This window comes from Nannobrachium achirus (genome assembly GCF_963921795.1).
Source record: "Nannobrachium achirus genome assembly, chromosome: 2".
NCBI classification, from domain to species: Eukaryota; Metazoa; Chordata; class Actinopteri; order Myctophiformes; family Myctophidae; genus Nannobrachium; species Nannobrachium achirus.
The window spans coordinates 18011188-18037645 of NC_137811.1; the positions used below are offsets into that span (position 1 = coordinate 18011188).

General features: G+C 42.3%; 1 protein-coding gene across 2 annotated transcripts; it reads right to left on the bottom strand.

Moving 5' to 3' along the window:
* Positions 1-889: 889 nt before the first annotated feature.
* On the bottom strand, positions 890-26458 carry LOC308280405 (uncharacterized protein). Of its 2 annotated transcripts, XM_080720675.1 has the most exons (9): positions 26255-26458; positions 25357-25477; positions 24783-24941; positions 21463-21554; positions 21321-21405; positions 13896-14867; positions 11353-11454; positions 5438-5557; positions 890-1674 (listed from the first exon to the last, which is right to left on the bottom strand). In XM_080720675.1, exons 2-9 carry the CDS (start codon positions 25460-25462, stop codon positions 1631-1633), a joined length of 1680 nt encoding a protein of 559 aa, XP_080576801.1. In that variant the 5' UTR covers positions 25463-25477; positions 26255-26458; the 3' UTR covers positions 890-1630. The 2 variants fall into 2 exon arrangements, with proteins under 2 accessions (XP_080576801.1, XP_080576800.1); XM_080720674.1 differs by having other exon boundaries at positions 21321-21554.

Below are 26458 nucleotides of genomic sequence, written 5' to 3' on the forward strand. Positions count from 1 at the left end.
TATATTTGAACATATCTGCCCTTTTATGTTTCCTTTTTTGATTTTGCATTTCTGATAAGCAGCAAGGTATATATACTTTGATTATTCTGATTCATATTAGGATAAATTTATGCAACTGTAAAGACAAAAAGGAGGCAGGGAGGAGGAGGCTTCATATCGGCTTTATCCTCTGATCATTATTCACAGCTTCAGTTGCTCCAGACTGTATGACTGTATGAAGCATTTGATAATCGTGGGAGGCAACGGTCTGGGCTCTTTGAGACTACTTATTAATCAACTATCAATATGGATGAACGTCATAGGAAAAACATCTGCCTGTGTGGCATGAGGCTAATTACAGTTATTAATTAATTATTAATTATGTGACATACAGTACCTATGTTTTGAAGCCTTTCTTTTTCTTTTCTACAATAAGCAAACACACAAAATAAAATGTCTTGTCATTATATAATTAACTTTTGTAATCAATGGTTCATTCATGATTGTTGTCATAACTTAATAACGAAACATAATAGAAAATTAAATATTACAATATTACAATTACCCGGCAATTATACATTGGAATTTCAAACTTCAATCAAGTGTTCTCACTCACTCACATATGACACTAATCTGTCGGGTGGAAACCTCATAATGTCAAAGACTACACTTTCAGGATTCAAATAAAAAATAGCTAGTTCAAGTTCAAAACGTCTCGCTTCGCACCGCATTCCTAGTTTGTAGATCTGCTACTTTTTTATGCTTCCGTGTGATGCTGTAGAATGATCAAGTAATAAGACATCAATTTACAATATATATATATATATATATATATATATATATATATATATATATATATATATATATATATATATATATTTGGAGGTTTCTGCCCGACAGCAACAATATTAACTCAGTCCTACATGTTACTCAGTTTAACTAAGTATCCATGTGTGTCTCAACTCGGGTGCAAAAAGATAGCCATGTGCCACGAGAATCGTTTGTTGATTACTTTTGATGCACTAATGGTCTTTTTTTGGTCATTTGGTGCCTAGTGTTAATTAATAAGCCCCTATACAGCTCTTTGGGTTGTAGGTTCAGCTGTCTTTTGCAAACTATGTTTAGTGCATGAAAAACATTGTTCACCGAAAACAAAATGATCATCATTGTAAAAGCGTGCATGCATAGTATATACAAATCAAATACTAAAGGATACAGATGAGAAGAGAGAAGAGAAAGTCAGGTTACTTGACAATATGTGGATTTTTATCCACTTAGTACAGTATATAGGGCTGGGACTTTAACTGATTTCTGAAAATCATAAAAATAAAAAAAAATAACGCATTTTAATCACACTTAGTTTTTGCACCAGGAATCTTCAGTTTCAGGCGTACTGATCATAGCGGTGCACCAACCAACCGCTTTGCTTGGCCCAGTGGATGGGAAATTTCGAATAAAAGAAAACTCACTCATTGAGTATACCAAAATGTGTTTTACAAGGCTTCTCGGGTCAAAAAGTACATGCTCTTAAACATGCAATTCATTTTGATTAATTAAGCATCTGATTAATTAGATACAAAAATAATAATCGAGTCCCAGCCCTAATTATTTAATTGACACCTTCCCGTTGTAATGGTCTAGAAAGAGACGGTCAATGTAGTGATGCATGACTGGAGGCACTGTGTTCATGAGGATCTGAATGAGAGAGAGAGAGAGAGAGAGAGAGAGAGAGAGAGAGAGAGAGAGAGAGAGAGAGAGAGAGAGAGAGAGAGAGAGAGAGAGGATATTAACTCCCCAGTGGCAATTATGAATATTATATCAATGGCGTTATATTATATCAATAGTGTTTTTGGACATCGTAATTAAGCAATATTACACAAGAGTTTAAGTGCCGATAATCACGGTAAAGCACACCCTTGAGTATAATATTGCGATTATACATTGTTTGGTCAAAACGGCCTGTTTTCTATGGACCACAGCTTACAGAACACACGCGGTTGTATTTTTTCAAAAAATACTTTGAACAGCCGTAAGCGGGAGCTGCCGCGCACACAACAGGGTTTCCTGCAGGAAAAAGTCTTGACCAGGGGGGGATCTCATGGCGCACGCACGAAGCGCCGACATTTTTTGATAATTAATTAATTAATTCGAGTAATTAATTCACTTAATTTTTAATATTAATTCTTATTTTTGCCCTATAAAAAACACATGAATGTGCCCATGATGACGGAAAACACAACTACATGCTATCATCCACATTTATTCAACATTGAATAAATACGTCTTTCACTGGACAGTGTAACTTGTTTTTTTCCCCCAGGTTAATCAACCAGCACTTGTGCCATATAAATAGAAGTATACAGCACAGTAAAAAAAAAAAAAAACATTGGTGTAAAGTAACTAAGTAGATTTACTTAAGTACTGTACTTATACTGTACAAAGGAGATTTTCAGGTATTTGTACTTTACTTGAGTATTTCCTGTTTTCAGTACTTATTTACTCCACTACATCTGGGATCCAAATATTTTACTTTTACTCTTACAAAGTTAACTTTAGTTACTTGTTACTTTGGAGATATAAATGTTTATACTATAAAACATACATTAATACATTAACATACATAAAAAAAATAAGTTGTCCTTTAACTTCTTCGGTGCCATTATGTAAAGTGGGACCTCTTATATTGCCGGTTCGCCACCAAAGGGTTAAAAAAATAGTGTGCACGCTGGTGTACGAATTCGTGCACAGATGATGCACTATGCATGTACACGCTTTTCACAGCTTTCAAACAAAAAATCAGCTCGGAAATCCGTTCAGGCATTCAGGAGATAGCAGCCCTTATGTTTTCTTCAAATGTAAACAAACATGGCTGCCATGTTTGAAAGATAGGGTTGGTATGGGAGTTAAACATGCAATTTCGCGATCGCGATCATGCCTAGTACATTGTTGGAGGTCCAAAAAGTTTTTTTTTTTAGACCCTTGGGGGGGCGGGGGGTTTTTCTGGCCGGGCGGGGCGCCTGGCCTGTAAAGTGCTGCAGGAAACCCTGACGTCAATGAAAATCAGGTAAATAAAATAGTCTTGGCAGTTAATCTACATTAGTTATGGCAAAACTATGGCAGCCTAAGTGTTAAGGTATAGGCTACAACATCCTACATGAATACAAAACCTCTTGTAAAACCTACTGAAAATGGAATTCAAAGTTAACCATCCATGCGTGAAACGTATATGCACAGATAGTCTGAACTTTCCCCAGGCCGGCCTGACAAAGACCCAAACTCAGAGAAGGACTCGATTGTCGAATTCTTTTTATCAGTGCCATCGCTCATAATTTCAGTAATAATAATAAATGTTATTTGTATAGCACCTTTCATGACATGAAATGCAGCTCTGCATTGATTGATTGATTGATTGATTGAAGACTTTATTAGAAGTTTGCATAGGAAAAGGTACAGTTTCATGACGGTACAGTTCACTGGTACAAGGTCTACTAAAAGGAGATCCATGAAAAGACTAAGCTTATTTCCACTGGAAACCATTAAAGTATCTCATATAACATTGAATGACAGACAAATAGAACACAGTACTATGCAGTACAAAAGTGAAGCACAAGTGCTTAACAGAAAAAGTACAGATGATTAACTCATTGAATGCCCTTTTCAAGATGGCCGCCAAGTACCAGGATAGAGCCCTGCACGGGCCTGAAAAGTGGGGCCCGGCTCGGCCCGGGCCCGTGGAATTAAGGCCCGGCCCGGCCCCAAGCCCGTTGGTGAGTTTCAGAAACGAGCCCGGCCCGGCCCGTAAGCCCGTCACCTTATTTAATTAATTATTTCCATGCGTGGCTTTCACTGCTGCGCGCAGCTCTCAGAGGGAGTCAAGGGGAGTCCATACTGTCACAGACCACCGAAATTTGCGTCGGAAAGGTCCGGTTCAACTACAAAATGACATCTCTTGCAACTTCTGAAAAGGATTACTCCTAATTTGAGTTCGGAAAGCTGCACGCACGTCAGAAAGTCGAAACTTTCCGACGAAAACTATGGTCGGAGAGGACGGAAACTGGGAGACGTATGTACAGCCCTCAATAGCTGTGCTCGTCTTGCGCTCTGATTAAAAGAAATAAGTCAGTCTACATCACAACACAAGTAAGAAATCTTCCTCCACCCACCGTTTTTTATGTATATCCTCACAAAATTAGACATTGATTGATATTATTGTCGGCTTGCCGTGGTTACAAACCATCTCGTAAAATACAGAGTATCGTCCAGTTAGCCTACTAAAGAGTAAAGACGCATTCCGTAATGAACGGATACGGGAGGTCGGGGAATCATTACAGGGCGATTTATTTGAGAAATGACTGTAAAATGGGTGAATCTACAGTATAGTGCTCCTAATTTTCTAGTCTTGCTGTTTGAGTCGCAGACGCAGACACAGAGTTTGTGTGAGTGTGTGACAGAAGAAAAGCCGTAAAGTCCTCGGCTGAGTCGGCTCGTCGCGCCCATTGGCTAATGTACCCGTGTTGCTATAGATACGGATATAACCCATAGCCTAGAAGACTATAGGCTATGCGAGGCAGCTGCTGTCTCACTCACACTCTCCATTCTAGCTATGGGCACAGCCGCACACAGAGACGTCATGTGTGAAATTCACAGCGCGAAATGTTCCGAGCATGGTTCTGAGCCCGGCCCGGCCCTAGGCCCGTTGGTGAGTTTCAGAAACGAGCCCGTCTGGCCCGTTTTTGGCGGGCCGGGCCGCGCCCTGGTCGGGTCCCGGCGGGCTTGCAGGGCTCTATACCAGGATGCCACGTTCCTAAATTTCTAGTGCACGGATCAATTTTTAGTGCACGGATCGTGCACGCCCATGCACCATATATGCACCATATGTGTAGTACTTTTTAACAGCTTTCAAACAAAAAAATCCGCTTGGAAATCCGTTCAGGCATTCATGAGATAGAAGCCTTCAAAGTCAGACAAAACAAACACTGCCACCTTCCTAAATTTCTAGTGCACGGATCAATTTTTAGTGCACGGATCGTGCACTCCCATGCCTAGATCATGGATCATATGTGTAGTACTTTTTAACAGCTTTCAAACAAAAAAATCCGCTTGGAAATCCGTTCAGGCATTCATGAGATACAAGCCTTCAAAGTCAGACAAAACAGCCATTTTTTACATTTTGAAAGATGTGTTTGTTATGGGGCTAAACATGCAATTTCGCAATTGCGATCATGCCTAATACATTTGAGGCATTTTTAGAATTTCTTTTTATAAATTTTTTTTTTGATTTTTTTTTTTTTCAAAATGGCTTCCAACTCGGGAAACTCGGGCTGTGGCAGCCTGGGACTACTGTAATAACTCGGGAAACTCGGGCCTTGGCAGTCAATGAGTTAACAATAAAGCAGAAGAGAAAAGTAAGACGGTGCGGACAAGAATAACAGCACTGTGACACAATAACAGTACTTACCTGTCACAAGACCCAGCTCTGCCGGGCCCGTCATCCCTACTGGCGCTGTCCTAGCACAACCCAGGGCCTCAGCAGGGTAGAAGGGCCTCTCTGATGCTGTGCTAGCGCTGTCCGGGGCTTCTGCAGGGTAGAATAATAATAATAATAACTTTATTTATATAGCACCTTTCTAGACATAAGCCACAAAGTGCTGCACAACATGAAACATGGCAACAAAACAAGAATTTCACGAAGAAAACATATAAGAGAATACAAACTGAGCTAACACAATTGAAACAAGAATGAACCATACTGGTTAAGGAGGAACAAAAAGAAAAGGTTATTTACAAACATTGGTGGTCACATTGGCCAAGCTTTGAGGGGCGCTTGATGCAATTAACTCTCAAGTAGCACCGCCCCCACTCCAGTGGGGGGGTGGGGTAACGGTTACCATGGTTACTTACATGGTACCATGGTAACCAGGCGGGGGTGAGGGAAAAGACTCTGTTTCCTGTAATGAGCTCCGAGTTACTAGATACCCCTTCACCTATTAGGGGACCCCCCGACGCCGTCCGGAACCCTCCTCAGGTCCTAAGCCCAAGAAGTTACCAGATCTTTTTTAACAAAACACTATCACTAACACTACACTATACCTTTAAGTTAACACAAACAGGTGTTATAACCTTTCTCATTTGCATAAACCTACTATTACACATATACATATACATATTTACATATTTACATTACATATACTTATTTAACACTAACATAAATACACTTCTCTGAATGAAAGCTGAGCTATCAATGAGACCCTCTTTAACTGGTGAATATTATTACTTTCTGCAGCAACTATTTATTTTAGAGACCAGGCTATGCACCTTACTTTAGAAATGTAGACCTTAGGTCTGAATGGAGAATGCAAACCACAAAGACCATGTAAAGTATGAGTCTGACACCTAGCTCTCACCAGGGGCTCGGGAGCGACGCCGCTTGACTTATTAGTACAAACCGTCCAGTGTGAACATCAGTTCATCCGGTTTAAGGGGTTTGGAGATTTGTACTTATATTCTGCCAAGCTCGCCCACCAACTCAGCACGCGCTGAGTTGGCTTCTGAGAAGGTGAAAAGACTTTTACCTAAGAAAACACTCTTGTTGATTCTTACCAAAAGCCTCACTCAGTCCCACAGCCAGGAGATGATTCGAGTGCCTGAAGGTGTTCAAAACCTTCCTCCCATAAGTGCAGCCTTCCCCGTAGGGAAGGAGAGAAAGTCAAACCTTTAAAAAGTTGTAAACTCTTAAAAAATGAGTTCAGACAGACACCAGATAAAAGTGAATAATAAAAAGCTTTACTGGTAAAAACAGTTACAAAATACAAAACCACCAATACAGTAATTGGCAATGAAATAATGAAGAAGTACAATATAAGTACTTGACTAAAAACAGAGAATCTAACAGAGTCAAAGTCTCTCCAAGTACAGGAACAAGTGGTGCAGAAATTGCACTAAGTACAAAAAGGTCCATCCCCGACCCCTAACGGGCCGGGGATAGCTGCAACAACTCAACTCTACAAAAAGACAAGAACAACTCAGACAACAAGTAACAGGAGACACGAAGCAGCCTCCTTTATACAGTAGTCCGTTGCAGTCACAGTGACGTGATTTACACACAGAACATATTTTAGCACACACACGTTTGCACGCTCTCACGCACTTCTGCATGCACTAACACGCACATCCTTTCATAATCGAGACGGTGAAGGTCAGGCTAGACTCCCCCATCCATGCCAGGTTGGGGAGTCGTCCGTTCTCACATCAGAAGCTTCTGGGAAACACCTCTCTCCCAGGATGTCATATCTCATGTTGACGTGATAAGAGATAACAGCACGGCCCGAACGTTAGGGAGGGACGGGCACCTGTCTCACTCACGCTCAGTCCAAGGTTGGTTTCCCAGACAGAGAGAAGATAACAGCTCGTTAGCGTGGCCAGCTGCATTTGATGAGTCATCTCCAGTCCAAGGCCATCTTGGAGCTGGATGCCTCTCTCTCTCCACTCAGCAGACACAGTGCACAGGGTTCCAAAAGACAGGGTGCCATACACCTGGGGTCACAGGCGGGACCCCTAACACCCCCTCTGGCACCCTGGATCCTCTCATCCGCAGCCACCACGGAGTCAGGTGGGTAGAGTGAAGTGTCTCGGGCGATCTTCCGAATCCCCAGTTGGGGCTCAGCCAACTTCCCTCAGATCCAAAGACAGCCCCCAGACAGCCGAAACGGTTCTGGCCAGCCGCCTGTGTCTCGACGGTAGCCCACACCATGCCGTGCTGGGAACGCACCTGTTCCTCCGTGACTTTAAAGATGGACACACAGGCGGGGTTGATGGAGCGCCAGTTGTCTCCGACCAGGCGTGTGAGGATCACAGATCTCTTGATGGAAGCGGCTTTCATCACCCAGTAGTCATCCCAGGGGGGCATCATGAACGGCTCCCTCCGGGGCAGGTGTCCTCTTCGGATACCCACGATCTCCTCCCAATTCTGGGGGAACTTAAGATCATCATCTCTGAGTTTATGGCCATTGGTGCCATAAACTGCAGTCTTGGCATATTAGAGTCCTCATCGTCAGACAGAGACTCTAATGCAGGCATGATTGCTAACTCCCAGACCCCATCAGAGGGTCCAGGAAGCTCAACAGGCTCATCCATAGGTGCCGGAGTGACAGAGCCACTCCGGTTCTCCTCCGGCGGGTCCTCAGTGAGCAAGCCAGGCTCCACAGGGTCCGTACCGAAGAGGACGTCATCTTCCATGTCCCACCGGCGAATGATCTGGTCGTGTTTCTCCTTCTATGCAGTACATATAGTGCATATGGTTTCAAAGGACAGGGGGCCATATTATTGGGGTCACAGTCAGGACCCCTAACACCCCCTCTGGCATTTGCATTCGGCCAGGGCAATGCCCAACCATGAGCAAGAACATCTGACCACAGCTCCAGCGGTCATAACAGGATAGGCTGCCAGGACGATGCACAGTCCATACAGGACGTAGCACCCCGGGCAAACCAATGCTCGACATTCCCTGGGTCCCCCCTTGGGCCCAAAGGCAAAGGCCTCGCCACCAGGGCGAAGGAGAGGCTTGCGTGAAGCCTTCCCTGGCCAACTTCACCACACCATCGGATACGCCTAACCGGCGCTGGCACTCTTTCCAACTCCACTGTCCCCAGGTGGCGGGGACTGTCCTGGCGCTACACAGATCAACACTTCATGTCTGGCACACTCCAAGGCAAAGGGCATCTCCTTACGAGAACAACAGTTACCTGTCCCATGCCATGGCGCAACCTCTCCATGCCTAACTAGGGGTGTACAACCCGAAGCTTCGGCCATTTCTCAGTGCTCACCTGGTCTTGCGAACTTGGTCAATATGTACTATTACCGAGTTCTCCAACCTAAGCTGAGCCAATGTGGGCTCGCCCTGCCGACCGCTCCCTGAGGTAGCATTATCTAAGAGGTAGTTATTGAGGTAGTTATTTGCGGCGGTGGGATTGGCGAGTCCACGCCCATATAACTTAGGTTGGTCGCAAAGTCGTTAAAATATTATTAGATGTTCTCAACTGCTATTTTATCTAGTTCCTGATGGAGATGTTTTTACCGAACTGGCCGTCGGCTGTACACACCGACCTCCACTTCACTATGTTCAAAATCTCCGACGCTCTGGGGAGTTTTGTGAATAAAAAACACTTAAGCCTTGATAATATTAACTATCCTTTACTTCTGTAGTAAATAACTATATTCCAAGGGTCTCTCGGCTATTCTTTATGTGGCAGTGGACACGAATTTAATTTATCAATTATGCCTATAATTAATCAATTACTAATCAATAATATTATGCCTATAATTAATCAATTACTAATCAATAATATTATGCCTATAATAAATTAATTACTAATCAATAATCAATAATCAATCGAATCCACCCAGGGACGCCATGTAATGAGCTCCGAGTTACTAGATACCCCTTCACCTATTAGGGGACCCCCCGACGCCGTCCGGAACCCTCCTCAGGTCCTAAGCCCAAGAAGTTACCAGATCTTTTTTAACAAAACACTATCACTAACACTACACTATACCTTTAAGTTAACACAAACAGGTGTTATAACCTTTCTCATTTGCATAAACCTACTATTACACATATACATATACATATTTACATATTTACATTACATATACTTATTTAACACTAACATAAATACACTTCTCTGAATGAAAGCTGAGCTATCAATGAGACCCTCTTTAACTGGTGAATATTATTACTTTCTGCAGCAACTATTTATTTTAGAGACCAGGCTATGCACCTTACTTTAGAAATGTAGACCTTAGGTCTGAATGGAGAATGCAAACCACAAAGACCATGTAAAGTATGAGTCTGACACCTAGCTCTCACCAGGGGCTCGGGAGCGACGCCGCTTGACTTATTAGTACAAACCGTCCAGTGTGAACATCAGTTCATCCGGTTTAAGGGGTTTGGAGATTTGTACTTATATTCTGCCAAGCTCGCCCACCAACTCAGCACGCGCTGAGTTGGCTTCTGAGAAGGTGAAAAGACTTTTACCTAAGAAAACACTCTTGTTGATTCTTACCAAAAGCCTCACTCAGTCCCACAGCCAGGAGATGATTCGAGTGCCTGAAGGTGTTCAAAACCTTCCTCCCATAAGTGCAGCCTTCCCCGTAGGGAAGGAGAGAAAGTCAAACCTTTAAAAAGTTGTAAACTCTTAAAAAATGAGTTCAGACAGACACCAGATAAAAGTGAATAATAAAAAGCTTTACTGGTAAAAACAGTTACAAAATACAAAACCACCAATACAGTAATTGGCAATGAAATAATGAAGAAGTACAATATAAGTACTTGACTAAAAACAGAGAATCTAACAGAGTCAAAGTCTCTCCAAGTACAGGAACAAGTGGTGCAGAAATTGCACTAAGTACAAAAAGGTCCATCCCCGACCCCTAACGGGCCGGGGATAGCTGCAACAACTCAACTCTACAAAAAGACAAGAACAACTCAGACAACAAGTAACAGGAGACACGAAGCAGCCTCCTTTATACAGTAGTCCGTTGCAGTCACAGTGACGTGATTTACACACAGAACATATTTTAGCACACACACGTTTGCACGCTCTCACGCACTTCTGCATGCACTAACACGCACATCCTTTCATAATCGAGACGGTGAAGGTCAGGCTAGACTCCCCCATCCATGCCAGGTTGGGGAGTCGTCCGTTCTCACATCAGAAGCTTCTGGGAAACACCTCTCTCCCAGGATGTCATATCTCATGTTGACGTGATAAGAGATAACAGCACGGCCCGAACGTTAGGGAGGGACGGGCACCTGTCTCACTCACGCTCAGTCCAAGGTTGGTTTCCCAGACAGAGAGAAGATAACAGCTCGTTAGCGTGGCCAGCTGCATTTGATGAGTCATCTCCAGTCCAAGGCCATCTTGGAGCTGGATGCCTCTCTCTCTCCACTCAGCAGACACAGTGCACAGGGTTCCAAAAGACAGGGTGCCATACACCTGGGGTCACAGGCGGGACCCCTAACATTTCCCATGATGCTTCACGAAATAATGTAGTCAGGATATTCTATCGTCCATTCACTTGTAAAAATGCATACATCTTCTGATTATTTTCCTGTATCGCGCATTTGGTCAAAACGGCCTGGTTTCTATGGACCATAACTTATGCTCGGATCATCGCGGTTGCATTATTTCTTCTCTTCGTGAAAGAAAAGATGTTCGGCTCCCGTGACCGTGACCTCCCTTGTACAAAATGGACACATGGTGTGTACATGATGCCCTCGAAAATCAGATAATGAAATGTACTGTATACTATTAATAATAGTACTAATAATAATAATGATAAAAGTTACAAAAAAAAACATCATCTCTCTCTTACCGTCAACGGGCGCCCCCTGCAGTTCACTGGTGGTGGTTCGGGTCTTCTTCTTCTTAGCAGGGTCTCCATCAGAGGAGGACTGTCGCTGCTTCTTGGCATTGGCTGGCAGACACGCAATGGAAAAGAAAAGTTATTTTTTGTCGGGCTTATCTTCATATTCTGTATTTTGGTGTTTTTTTATGTATTTATTTAACCCATTTAGGCCTAGGATTATTGAATGCTTTAACTATTGAAAAATAGCAGATATACAAGCTCACAGCGCACTGCGAGCTTGTAGATCTGCTATTTTTGAAAAAGTCGTGAAAATGTGTGCAAATCTTTGAATATTTGTATTTTTAAAGCGAACGTTTCTAACTCAAATTTTGCTTCTGGGTGGTCCCTGGAACTAAATATTTTGAGATGCGGGTCCGTGGCCAAATACATATCATTTTGGGGGTCCTTCACATGAAAAGGTTTGAGCACCACTGACATAGTAGTCTCTCAAGAACAGACTAACTGAGCTCCAGTTAAGTGAAAAGGACCTTTTCTTTGACGACGTTTAGCCAGATTGCTGACATAGAAACATAGGTTTTTCAAAAAACCTTAGAAGGATTCAAAAGACACTTTGGGTCAAAATTCAAATGTTCATGATTTTTCAAAAATAGCGCTGTGAGCTTGTATATCTGCTATTTTTGGAGCTGTGTGAAACACAGGCTCCCTATACGTGGCTGTGTGGGTCTGTGTGTGTGTCTGTCTGTCTGTCTGTGTGTGTGTCTGTGTGTATGTAGCCTGAACTTCCTAAACTTCGGCACGCCACTAGTCCCACAGTTTTGCCACCAAACACTCGCGCCATATGTCAAATCGACCGGCTTACTCGGGAATCGTGGGCTATTACTTTTCTAAGAGAAAGGTTCTATAGTTTAATTGATATTAATTTATTAGTGAATTTATTTTCCCCATTGACTTAGAATGGGAATCGCAAAAACTCACATTCAATTATTTGTCTCTCGCAAACCACAGGGGCTACAGTTTCAAGACTTGGAGAGGAGGTTCATAATGATTTCAAGGATTAAATAAAAAATAATTGTGTCATTTGGCCTCATGGTGGCGCTATAACACCCCACTTTACGTTTTGGCCTGTAACTCTTGAACCGTAGGTCGGAAAATTAAAAATATGTTTTCCCTGGATTCCTTGGGTCATGACGCATCTCCCCATATAGGCCACGCCCATTTGCGCCATGATAGATTTTCCGCCATCTTGAATTTTCTCCAAAACACACTTTTTGCTCCTTTTCCTACATATTTTCTTCAAATGTCACAAAAATCGGTACACATGATCCACACACACACACACACACACACACACACACACACACACACACACACACACACACACACACACACACACACACACACACACACACACACACACACACAGCTCCACTTCACACGGGTGTGATTTTTAATAGTTAAAGCATAAAATAATGATACACCATAATGTGTACCCGTTCTGAATTAATGCTTACTTGATCCTACTACAGTGTTACACAAAAGCATTAAAAGTAACAAGCTCGACTAATGTTTTAATATGAATCCTGAACATTTACAGTTTTGGACATAATGAGGTTTTTATCTGACAGAGACGATATTATTATTCATGATGGAAATGCACATAAAGGTTTGGGGAGAATTATATTGTGAACAAAATTAGAATAGCTTTAAAATGCAATGATACAAGAATAACTGTGTTGATTTAAACAGGTTGAATTCATCATTGTGTAATAACTCCCCTTAAGTATGTAACTGCCATGTTGGGTTGCCATAATATTGTTGCTCTTTTGGGAGAAACCTTGTATCTCTTCAATATTAATATTTGAATGTATTTATTTTCATGAATGAATACACAAAAGGAGCAAAAACGGGATCAAAAGCTAACGATGCTATTGTGAGCTTGAAGATCAGCTATTTTGCTAGTAGAAAGAAATGTTTCGCCTAGAATGACATTCCCAGAATTGGATGGCAGGTTTAAAGTATGTCTGTGTGGGTTTATAAAATATTTAACCAATGAAAAGTAATCTGTCCAGAAAAAGTATCAGTGTCCGGAAACTCGCATGCTGGCAGGTCGCTTAAAACGAGAGCGATTAAAACTGAAGCATATTGGGTGATTTGGGCATTTTTTGGGCAGCACTATACCACACGTTTAGCTGACTGTAGCTTGTTGTGAAGGTGACAAATCAAAAATCAACCGAAGTTGCGCTTGGGCATTTTATATAACAAGAGCTTGTGACTAAATAATAGCTACATTAGACCCATTGGAACATAGGTTATTCTTTTTCCAATTTCCTGAAAAGTAATGGTTTTAGACAATCAAGGTTTCTGCACCGACCGCGACGATACGTTTGTTCTGTATTAAGATAGTATGTGTTAGCCCAGACTGCTTCTTTGGAAAAAAGCATTTCACAATTCCTCTCCTGTATGAATCCACGTCTTTCTTTAAAGCTGCATTTAGACCAAATCATTTGACACAAACTACAAATAGTAGTTTCTGTTGCTGTCATTTTTACCTGAATGTGTTCTCATGTGCCTCTTCAGATTGGTCGACAGACTGAATCTCTGCTCGCAGACTGCACAAGTAAAGGGCCTTTCCCCGGTATGAGTCCTCATGTGTTGCGCCAGATTACCGGTTCCGCGAAAGCTTTTGCCACAGACCGTGCAACTAAAGGGCTTTTCCCCCGTGTGTGTCCTCATGTGAAGCGTCAGCTCAAACATCCGGCCGAGACCTTTGCCACAAACCGTACAAGTAAAGGGTTTCTCCCCCGTGTGCGTCCTCGCGTGTCGCTTCAGATCGCCAACGTGACCGAAGCCTTTGCCACAGACTTCACAAGTAAAGGGTTTTTCCCCCGTGTGAATCGTCATGTGTCGTTTCAGGTCGACCTTGTGACCAAAGCCTTTGGCGCAAACGATGCAAGTAAAGGGCTTTTCGCCCGTGTGACTCTGAAAGTGGCGTCTCAGAGTACCCATGTGACCAAAGACTTTGCCGCAAACGCTACAACTACAGCTTTTCCTCCTGGGACGACCCCTCGTGGGTGTGGATGATTCCAGGTTCTGGGACAGCATGTTGCTCGAGGACTGATCTTCCCTGGTCTCCTCCCAATCATCACTGTCTTCAGTGTCGCCCGACTCAGAACGGTGTGAACTAGTTGGCTGTGGTGCTCCACGGTCCTCTACGTCAGCTTGTGTTTTCACGTGTGCAGTTGAGGTGTTGGCTACAAGATCTGTCTCTCTGTTTTCATCATCATCATCACTTTTCACTGTTAGTAAAGTCAGCATTGACCCGTAAGCATCTAGAGGCTGCGTTTCTCCGTCTTCATCCTCGTCTTCCCTTTTCACTGCTAGTAATGTCATTGTTGAGCCGTCAGCCTCCTCTGGTCTTTGGAGAAGCTTGTGCTGTTCCTCTTTGATCTGTGGAGGCTTTGGTTCCTCCTGTAGCAGAATGCGATCACTCTCCTCTTCACGCACAGGGAGGTACAGGAGGTCTAGGCAAAAGACACACATTTCACAATAAATGGCTTTAATGAGAGAAATGGACTTCATCTCTACAAGAGATGAAGCCTAGCACATGAAGCCTAGCATGAAGCCACATGAAGCCTACTAGCATCTCTGTCACGGGCAGGTTTTAATGTATAACTATTTGACAAATATAAGACATTTTGGTGTGGAAGTAAAAAAGAGGGGACCAAGTATAAGACCCCTGGGGGACTCTAGTCGACAACGTACATATGGTTTACGAAGTGGTTAAACGAAGGCTGTATGGTGAATGTGAAAAACATTAAAACTCTACCAGTAAGACTCCCTAATCGGGAGATAAGCGACCGTCAGGTTGCATAATGTTGTCTGCAAAAAGCAACCTCATGGTGGCGCTAGAAGAGGGGCATGTGAGAAATCAGGGGCGGAGGTTGTGGTTTGCCAGCCAAGGAGTGTGTGTGCAAAGTGTGGCATAGATAGGGGCAACGGTGGCGGAGATATGAGTAGGGGAAAAGTTTGACGAGACGTGGCGTGACTGACAGCCGGAGGAGGTTTTGATAGTAACTGTATGTAATTTCTCTAGTGTATAACATTTTATTTTGTCCAATCTGTATGTTAAAACCAGTAAGACTCCCTAATCGGGAGATAAGCGACCGTTGGTCGCTTATCTCCACAAATAGGCCAAAAAATTTGTTTTACCAATTATCAAGACATACGGGCAGTTGACAGTTTGCCATGGTTACTCATTGAAGTTGAATCTCCATATATGGAGATAACCTACGCATCACACTAAGTCTGACCTCACCAGCCCATATTTGGGCATGAGCAACTTATGTCTCCATATATGGAGATATGATGACATCACACAGTCCTCAGCCGATGATGTGGCGTGATGTCATACAATACACAAACGAGCCCTACAGTATAAAGGGGCAATTCTTGCCAGGAAAGAAGCATTTCTTCGACTCAGACCTTATCGCCAGGGTTGGCTTATAGCAGCTGTCGGTAGGACCATATATGGATTCTGTTAGTGTGGATCTCCTAACAGGGCATCATCTGGGATACAATCCCTTTTATGCCCATATATGGAGATCCCTAACAGAATCCCTTTCATGCCCATATATGGAGATCACTAACAGAATCCCTTTTATGCCCATATATGGAGATCCCTAACAGCATCCCTTTTATGCCCATATATGGAGATCACTAACAGCTAACAGAATCCCTTTTATGCCCATATATGGAGATCCCTAACATAATCCCTTTTATGCCCATATATGGAGATCCCTAACAGAATCCCTTTTATGCCCATATATGGAGATCCCTAACAGAATCCCTTTTATGCCCATATATGGAGATCCCTAACAGAATCCCTTTTATGCCCATATATGGAGATCCCTAACAGAATCCCTAATATGCCCATATATGGAGATCCCTAACAGAATCCCTTGTATGCCCATATATGGAGATCCCTAACAGAATCCCTTTTATGCCCATATATGGAGATCCCTAACAGAATCCCTTTTATGCCCATATATTATGGAGAAATCCCTGCTCTGAGTATCTGACATCAGTGTAATGTCACCTGTTTATGCCCATATATGGAGATCCCTGCTCTGCGTATCTGGTTGCTATGGTAAACAGTAGGGATGTCACCGAATAATCGATTTTCGATTATTCGTTCGGGCCGCCACTATTCGATTTTAATATTTCATAATCGAAAATCAAAAAAAAAAAAAAAAAAAAAAAATATATATATATATATATATTTTTTTTTCATGGCTTCGTTTTTAAACAAAATATAGGCTAATAATAGTAATGTTATTAATAATAATAGTATGGCCATTCATTTATTAGCACCACCACACCTGTAAAGTAAACTATCAGCGCCACACTCCTGCTGCGTGCTGCCTGCGCACTGACCTCAACTGCTGCATATACACCCCCACCCCTCCCCCCTGCCACAGGCAGACAGGCACACGTGCGATTGTTTGTTTGGCAAAGAGAGAAGAGAACTGTGAGAGACACGCTAAAAACAAGATGCCGAAAGTTTCACGAAAGAGTTCCTCGTGGAACTACTTCGACAAAATCAGCGACACAGAGGTAAAATGCAAGCTGTGTGAAAAGACTTTGTCCTACCGCAACTCAACTTCAGCCATGAATTATCATTTGAGTGCGAAGCACCCCACCGTGACAGTAGCCGAGGCAGAGAAAGAAGCAGCACAGCCACGTATCACCGACTATGCAACTACAGCTCGTCTTTGTGATGGAAAGCGTGCACAAGAAATCACTGCTTTGATAACTAATATGATAGTTAAGGACATGCTCCCAGTGAGTTTCGTGGAAGGAAAGGGCTTCATTAAACTCATGGAAACTTTGGAACCACAGTACAAGATCCCATGCCGAACAACAATCACTGCTCGGATCGAGAAGCTGTACATGAGAGAGTCAAATGATCTGCGCATAAGATTGTTAATTGTTCCAAAAGTGGCGATAACTACCGACGGATGGACGGCACTCACAACTGAAAGCTACGTCACCATAACCCTCCATTACATTGATGATACATGGGTGTTGAAGTGTGCAGTGCTGCAGACGAGGGCTATGCCTGAAAGGCACACTGCTGAGAATTTAGCCAATGGGCTTCTCAGTGCCACCGAGTCCTGGGGGATTCAAGATAAAGTGGTTGCATGTGTCCATGACAATGCCAGCAATATCGTTCTTGCCAACAACCAGTACTTGGAATGGGAATCAAGTCCATGCTATGCCCATACACTTCAACTAGCCATTAATGATGGTTTCAAGCTCAAACACGTACAGCACATTGTTGCCGGGGCCAGCCGACTGGTGTCACACTTCAATCACAGCACTACAGCCACACAGGCGCTTCGTCAGAAACAGGTTTGTCCCCCCCCTTAATTATTTTTTTAATGGAAATAATAAACAATATAATGTCTTTATTTAATTTGTGCACGTGCGCACACACACACACACACACACACACACACACACACACACACACACACACACACACACACACACACACACACACACACACACACACACACACACACACACACACACACAATAAAGAAGTGTGTGCTTATGTAAACCTGTGATGTGACAAAACTAATTCTTAATTATTTTTATTCTGATTCAGGCTGATCAAAAGCTGGAGAAACACTGTCTGATTCAATACTGTCGCACGAGATGGAACTCCATTTTTGAAATGTTTGAGCGTCTGCTGGAGCAGCGCTGGGCTGTTACTGCTGTCCTTTCGGACCGAAGTGTCACAAAGCTGGCCGACGCGAGGACACTGGAGCTTGCTGACGACTCTTGGACCGTGATGGAGGAGCTGCTGTCCGTGTTGCGCGCCCTGCAACTTGCAACCACTGCCCTGAGTGGAGAGTCTGGGGTCTCCTGTTCTATGGTTTATCCCACTACATCAACGCTGCTGCACACACACCTGCCTGTTACTCCTGGAGAGTCAAAAAAGGTTGCGGAGTTCAAGCAAGCCGTGGCTCAGTCACTGGAAAAGCGAATGAAACCCGACGACGTGGAGAGTGCAGAGAAAGTACCCTTCATTGCATCATTTCTCGACCCACGGCATAAGCACCTCAAGTTCGCTAACCGTGTGCTTAAGGATGCTGTCAAGGCCAAAGTCACGGCGATGCTTTCAGCCCTAGCAGCAGCCGAAGACGACGACCCAGTGGTCATCGAGGAGGAGGAGGAGGGCTCAGCGGAGGAAGGGGCGTCTGGTGGTGGTGAAGCCGCGAAGAGACCACGATATGACAAGAACGAGTCTGCAATGTTAACCTTGTTTGGCGACGATTATCACAAGGAGCAGCCACTAACGCCTGAAATGGAATTAAGCCGTTACTGCGACGAAAACTCCATTGCTCCCAATTTGGATCCACTCCGCTGGTGGGAAGTTAATGAGAACAGGTACGCGAGGTTGGCACAACTTGCGAGGGCATACTTGTGTGTGCCAGCCACATCTGTCCCCTCGGAAAGGGTTTTTTCGGCGGCAGGACTTGTTGTTAATCGGCTGCGCACACGCCTACTCCCTGAGCATGTTGACCAGCTCATCTTTTTGAACAAAAACGAGTAAGAGTCAAGAGACGTTTTGTTGTTACTGATGGCTTTGCAGTTTTGATTCACTGTTTGATGCATGCTTAAACAAAGCAACTGACACTTTAATTTGTTATTTTTGTCTGATTAGACTAGGCCTACTGTATTTCATTTTGTTTGTGATTATTAAATAACTAGGCTAGGCCTACTGTATTTTATTTTATTCTAGACATATGTAACAACTACATAGGGATAAAATGGGGTTACAAATAATTGGCTACTCTAAATAAAAAAAGAGAAAAGGGAAATTGTTCGATAAATAACTAGAATAACTGAATTGGGGATAAAATGGGGTTAAAAATAATTGGCTACTGTAAATGAAAAATATAAAAAAGTGTTCTGGCCTATTGTTCTGCCATTGCCTCCAAGTCTTTAACTAATGCAGGCTACATGATGGCTTATGGCTATTGTTTTTTTTCCTGAAATGTTGCTTAATGTTTATCATTACCTGAAAGTTATACATGTAACTTGAAAAAGCATGTGAAGGTGCATTGCATTCCAGTAAAAAGAGAAATAAAAATAAAATTGAGAAAAAAAAATATTTCTTTTTTTTTTTTTTTTCTTTTTTTTTGAGGGGAGGGGGGGGGGGGGGGGTCGATTTTCGATTAAAAATCGAATAGTACTGTAGAATAATCGATTTTGGTAAAAGTCCATTTCTGACATCCCTAGTAAACAGTTGGTTGCTAGGGTAAAAAAACATGGTTGCTATGGTAAACAGTTGGTTGCTAGGGTAAACAGTTGGTTGCTAGGGTAAAACCATGGTTGCTAACGTACACTAACAAACCAGCAACAACAGACTGTTGCCACAGCAACGTACACAAAGGTTTGTGTACACATGTGGTGTGATGTCATACTGATGCGGAGATATGAGCAGGGCAAAGGTGTGACGTGTGACGTGTGACGTGTGACCGACCGACCGACCGACCGACCGACCGACCGACCGACGGACGGCCGGTGGAGGTTTTCATAGTAAACTGCTCCCTGACGGTCGCAACAATGTATTTTGTCTGCCTGCTCTTCTATTGATGATTTTAGATCCTATGTCTAGGTTTGAAACAACCTTTGACACAATCCTGTTTCTAGTTTGACAAACTAGAAACAGCATAGTTTCTCCCCAGAGCATGCAGACAGGCTCTATTAGCTCAGTGGTAAAAATGATGCCAACCTGAGACCCAGGTTCAATTCCGGGATAGAACAGGAAAATTGTATAGAGCAGCTTAAAAAAAGACGGTATTTCTGAACCCACAGCCGTCTGTTATCAAAAAATAACTGATTTTAGCGACTGACCAATCAGAATCAAGCATTCAACCAAGCTGTGTAATAATATGTTAGTGTCTGCGTAGCTCAGTTGGGGAGAGAGAGCTCTGGTCTTTGGACCACAAGGTCATGGGTTTGATCCCAGGCACCGCCAACTCACTGTGTATGAGTCGCATGGATTGGGTGTGGCAAGCCGTGCAGTAAAGTACTGGGAGCTGACGGTAGAAGTTGCTCTCCACCTCAGCAATCCATCTCCCATGGTTCTAGCATATTGAAACAGGGATAGACTCCCACTTTCCCAGCTGATACCGACAATACGCATCTCCGACCTACTTACTTACTTACTTATTCTGTTTATTGATGTCTACTGTTTTTGCTCATGGAGTTGATTATGACTGGCTGCCTTCAAACCTACACACAGGGCACCGTCCCTCTAGGACTAGGCAGGTTATGGTTCCATTTCCCACTGCACGCTGAGTGCGTGTTGTGTTTATGGCGAATTAAAGGCTGTTGCAATCCCCACTCAAACGCACTTGCCAAAGCGAACTCCACCTGACCAACCAATTTATTTATTTATAACCATAAATTATCCATGAACATAAGCGGCATTTGTTCATTTTATCATCAGATTGTATTCTTTGGTGTTTATTTTTGTATTACATTGGAATAGTACGTCGCTGTCGGGTGAAAACCTTGTATGACCAAAACCGTTCGTTTTGCATTTATCATTTTAAAAATGATTTAAACTATAGTGAAAACAGCCGATCTACAAGCACACAACGCCTCGCGCCGCGAGACGTTGTGTGCTTGTAGATCTGCTGTTTTCACTCCTTTTGTGCGACGGCCTTGTATGATGAAGCAGGGCTTAACTTTGCGAAAGAACATACAAATGTCAAACTTGGAGACACAAGGTTTTCCACAACGACGAGTACTTTCTCAGTAGACACATCATCCACCTGCTGTGTGAGTCGTAATTAATTACCATGGCATTTGCGGATTGTTTAGTCGTCAAGCTCCCAGTATGTATGGACCTTATTCTCTTCAGATTAGTGCAGATAAAGTGATCTTGTTTTTACCTGATTGAATGCTGCACCTCGTCAACGTTGACACATCAGCCTTCTCGTCCAGTTCCTCTTTAATTTGTGGAGGCTCTGGCTCCTCCTGGAGAAGACTGAAGCTCCTCTCCTCATGTTGAGGAGGCTCTGGCTCCTCCTGGACCAGACTGGAGCTCCTCTCCTCATGTTGTGGATGTTCTGGTTCCTCCTGGACAACACCGGGGCTCCTCCTCTCTTCATGTTCAGGTGAAGCCTCTTTACACACAGACAGGAGGAGGAGAGCAGAGGTAGCATCAGCAGAACAACATGATTTTTCTCATCGGATCACTGTTTTCTTGGCACAATGGACGACTACCGGCTCCGCCCCCTCCAAAAGCTGCCTCCGCCACTATCACAGCGCGCCGCTATTGGCTTCATTCACTTCAATGGGAAATACGGCGGATTGTACACACATTTTACACATTAAATATTAATTCCGTTTTGGACCCAGAGCTTCGAAATCTCTTCCAATCCATCAACAAGGCCTGGATCTGCATTGGAAAAAATATTTAGACCTTTACACTTTTAAAACAATACGACATAGGAATATATAAGGTCGCAGCAGAGGAATAAGGAACATGTCCATGTTTGCTGGACCACAGAAAGCCGTTTCAAACCAATTTAAATATGAATGGACTGTATTGGCCTAAACACCTTATTTGTTACTGATATGTAATGTACGTCTGTGAATGTCTGAATGAACAGGGGTAGCGACGCGAAGTGTTGTATTTCAACTCTGCTTTCGACTGCAGGCTGTGGGTAGGGGCGTCACAAGGGGGGGAAAAGTGGGACTGACTTACCAGGGCCCACGGTGGAAGGGCCTTAATTATTTTAGACTTTATCGATTGAAAAATAGCAGATATACAAGCTCACAGCGCGGCACTGAGTGCCACGCTGCGAGCTTGTAGATTTGCTATTTTTGAAATCCCACGATGAAGAACATTCATGTGGGCCCACAGCGAATCCTTGTACCCAGGGCCCAGAATTTGATGCGACACCCTCTCCCTCTGCGGCTCGGCAGCTAAACTTGTCAGGAATCGCGAACATTTCACGCCAGAGATATCAAATGTTATAGATAAGATTTATAAGCAATCGGCATGATAAGAAACATGTAGCCTACATTTGAAGCAGTTTATTCTGGTTGGTTGTTTGTGTAATGGAGAGTAATAGCCTCTAAACTAATCAGTGAAAAGTGAAAACGGCTCTGTATAGGTCCAGCAGACAGGCGATTTCCTCATTCTGCTGTTGCGTCCTTATATATTCCTTTGTCGTATTGTTTTAAAAGTTTAAAGGTCTACATATTTTTCCAATGCATATCCAGGCCTTTGTTGACGGATTGGACGAGATTTCGAAGCTCTGGGTCCAAAACGGAATTAATATTTAATGTGTAAAATCCGCTGTATATCCATTCAAGTGAATGGTGCGGCTGTGATTCTCGTCGGAGGTCTCGGCGGAGAGGTGGGGGCGGAGCTCCCGGTAGTCATGTATTGTCTATTTTTTTCAGTGTAAAGTACTTAAAGTACTGAAAATACTTGAGTGACCAACAGACTCTAACAGTGGTAAATAACCACTGATTTCTCATACATAGAATCTATTCGGGCAGCCTGCCCAAATAGATTACGCTGTCTACAGTTTGGCCTGTTGTCTTGGGAGAGTTGCCAATTTACAGCAGATCTAGAGCAACTTAAAAGTGCAAGGTCAAAGTAAATGGCATGAACCAGTCAACAAAACACAGGGTAAATGGACAGGTAAAGTACAACGAAAATACTTTACTTCTTCAAAGAAACTAAGATACCAGATAAACATCAACCTAGCATGTGTCAAAACATCTTGTGATTTAAATTACGGTACATTTTGTATCAGTATGTGGTCAAAACAAATCTGAATGCTAACAGATCACACCAGTGTCCTTACTGTTATTATTACAAAAGCACTGATGTGGTTATTGTGGTTATTAATATCACTTAAGTAAAGTGGAAGAAGCAGGGTTTGACATCAAGGGAAATGTGCTGTATTGGACATGCTGCATATGTCTACTTTTCTTTATTCTTTATTCGGATCCCCATTAGCTTCCACTGCCGCGGTCACTATAGTCTTCCTGGGGTCCACTAGATACTGTAGTAGTATGGTAACATCGTATATGGTAATATGTAAACAGTTTTTAGCCATTTTCTCATAAAATATCAAATAAGAAATGTAACCTAACCATGGCAAATCTGAACAGTTTGAGCACCTCAGAAAAGCTGTAGCTCCAATGGTTTAGCACACAGTGGTTCTCAACCTTTTCAGGCTGCAACCCCCAAAATAATCTAATAATATTTTAACTGGGGACCCCCCACCCTGACAAGCACTAAGAGTTGAGGCATTACATTTGTGAAAATAGCAGGTCTACATGCTCACAACGTACGCCTTGAACGGCTATTTTCACAATTTCTGCCTCTAATATTTGATCATTTGGCCAATGATTAATTTGTCATTTTAGAGTTATTAAAAGTCCTTAAATTGTCACTTTAGAAATGTGCATATACCCTCTATAGTCTATACACTTAAACTTTAGTTTGGTTTGTTTACTGTCGGGTGAGAAAAAAATTTAGCACATTAAGTTAATCATCTGGGGACCCCCCTGGGTGTTCCGACCCACAGGTTGAGAACCACTGGTTTAGCACAGTAGTTTTCAAATGTTTTCATATCAAGGACCCCCATACAAGATTAGTGTTGTTAAAATGTTTCAAAAATGTTCACAATTCTGAAGTTGTTCTGGGTTGAGCTTGTACTGTAGATCGGCTATTTTCAAGTAGCCAATGTATATAGGGTTAAAGTGGTTAAACTGCTTAAATATAGCATAATCAAGGTGTCATATTTAGGACTAATAATCTATCAATTTTCTTAGCAATTGTCTTTTAATCGAATAACCTAGAAGCACTTTTAACACAAGTGCTTATTTATTACTTGATCATAAAACAACAGTGTGTCACACAAAATAAGAGCAAAAATAGTAGATACACAAGCTCACAAAACTTTGCAATGTGATGCATTGTGAGCTGGTTTATGTATAACTGCAATTCTTGCCATGGGAAATGTAGTTAATTTAGTACAGTAGCTTAGCTAGGAGCATCTACTGGGGTTCAGATGAAGCATTTAGGAGTAGTTTGAGGTGTGGGTATAAGCACTGTGTCCATTAGTTTTATTTAGTCAGCAGAGTTTCTAGCGTCTCCCTCCATCTCCCTCTCTCTCTCTGGAAGAGCTTGTGTTGTGTATATGTAACAGATAACAACAACAACAAAATTACCTCAATAATAGGCTTTCTGGGGTTTATCATTTTATTTTACCTTGTACCAGTGAACTTCACTGTCATGAAACTGTACCTTTTCCTATGCAAACTTCTAATAAAGTTTTCAATCAATCAATCAATCAATCAATCAATCAATCAATCAACAGACATACCTGCAGCAGCAGTGTGCACTTTGCTGTTGTGCAGTGCAGTCTCCATCTCTCTCTGGAAGAGGCTGCACATGAACTGTGCGGCCACACGGAGGCGCTCCAACACAAACACTCTGATGTGAAGCTGCATGTAGCAGACATCAGCAGCACCATTCTGTAGGGCTGTCACAATTATGAAATTTTACATGACGATTAATTGTCACTCAAATAATTGCGATTAACAATTTAATAGTGTTTTTGTCGTTAACAATCACATTTCTGTTTGGCTTTTAGGCTTTGAAGTTGCACATGGCAGATATGACACATAACCTAAATATTACAAAGAAATGACTGACATATTTGACAATTTTATACTTGAAAAAGAACATTGATAATGGAAATAGCCGATCTACAAGCTCACAACGTGTTGTGTCGCATCGCGACGCGTTGTGAGCTTGTAGATCTGCTGTTTCCACTATTTTTGAAGATGTTTGAAAATATATGAACATTTTTCAACATGTAAAAAATTATGACAAGTACGACAAAATAATTGTGATTATGTCAAATTACGATTATGTAATAATTGTGACAGGCCTACCATTCTGTCCATGTTTCTCTAAAACACACAGGATCTCCTCTCCCACAGACGTCAGGTGATCATTGATGGACAGCCGTACAGACTCCATGATGGTGGGGTGACACATGTTGCAGACAGCTCACTGGGTGACAGATAGAGTAGTAGACAGGGGAGGGAAAAGTACTAAATATCTTTCCTTAAGTAAAAGTATCACAGCAAGAAATACTCCGTTACAAGTAGAAGCTCATTTTTCAAAATGTACTTGAGTAAAAGTACAAAAGTATCTACATCAAAATAGGCCTATACTTACAGGCCTAGTACCAAAAGTAGAGGAATGTCACATTTAACAACTTCAAAGCGTATGAAAAATCTTTTGAAAATAGGAGATCTACAAGCTCACAGTATTGGGATAAAGTGGTTATAATGCATATTTTGTAATAATAATCAAAATCTACAAAGTAACTACTGTAGTAACTAAAGCTTTCAAATAATTCAAATTGTAGTGGAGTAAAATGTACAACATTTGCCTCTGAGAGTCAGTGGAGAAGAAATAATAGTAGTGACTGAAAATTGGAAACGTCCAGTCTAAGTAAATTACCTCAAAATTGTACTTGAGCACTTAAATTTGAGTTTATATTTTTCTTATACTATTTAAATCGTATTCTAAAAGCTGTATACCCTGTTTATATAAAATGACAAAATGTGACATAGCTGTTTACACAATGCTGTACCCCCTCCAACTGTACAGTATATGTTCCCCATTTTCAACTGTTTTTATTATATTTTGACACTTGCTTTGACAATCTTGTAAACGTATGTTTTCTCATGCCAATAAAGCTCCTTTGAATTGTACTTGAGTACTCTGAGGACGACCTAGAGAGAGAGTACGTACAGTGCTTGAGTAAAAGTACTTAGTTACCTTCCACCACACTGCAGATAGATGACACAGAACAAAAGCTTCATAGGAATCCAGGAGGTTTTAAAACATTACAATCCAGCAGCACAGCAGCAGGAGAAAGGCTTTTAAAGAACCGGAGGAGACTCCTGTCTAATCCAGGAGCGTTGCCGTTGACACTGTGTCTGTTTATGAGACATGTTTATGTTCATGTTGTGTTCCTCCACA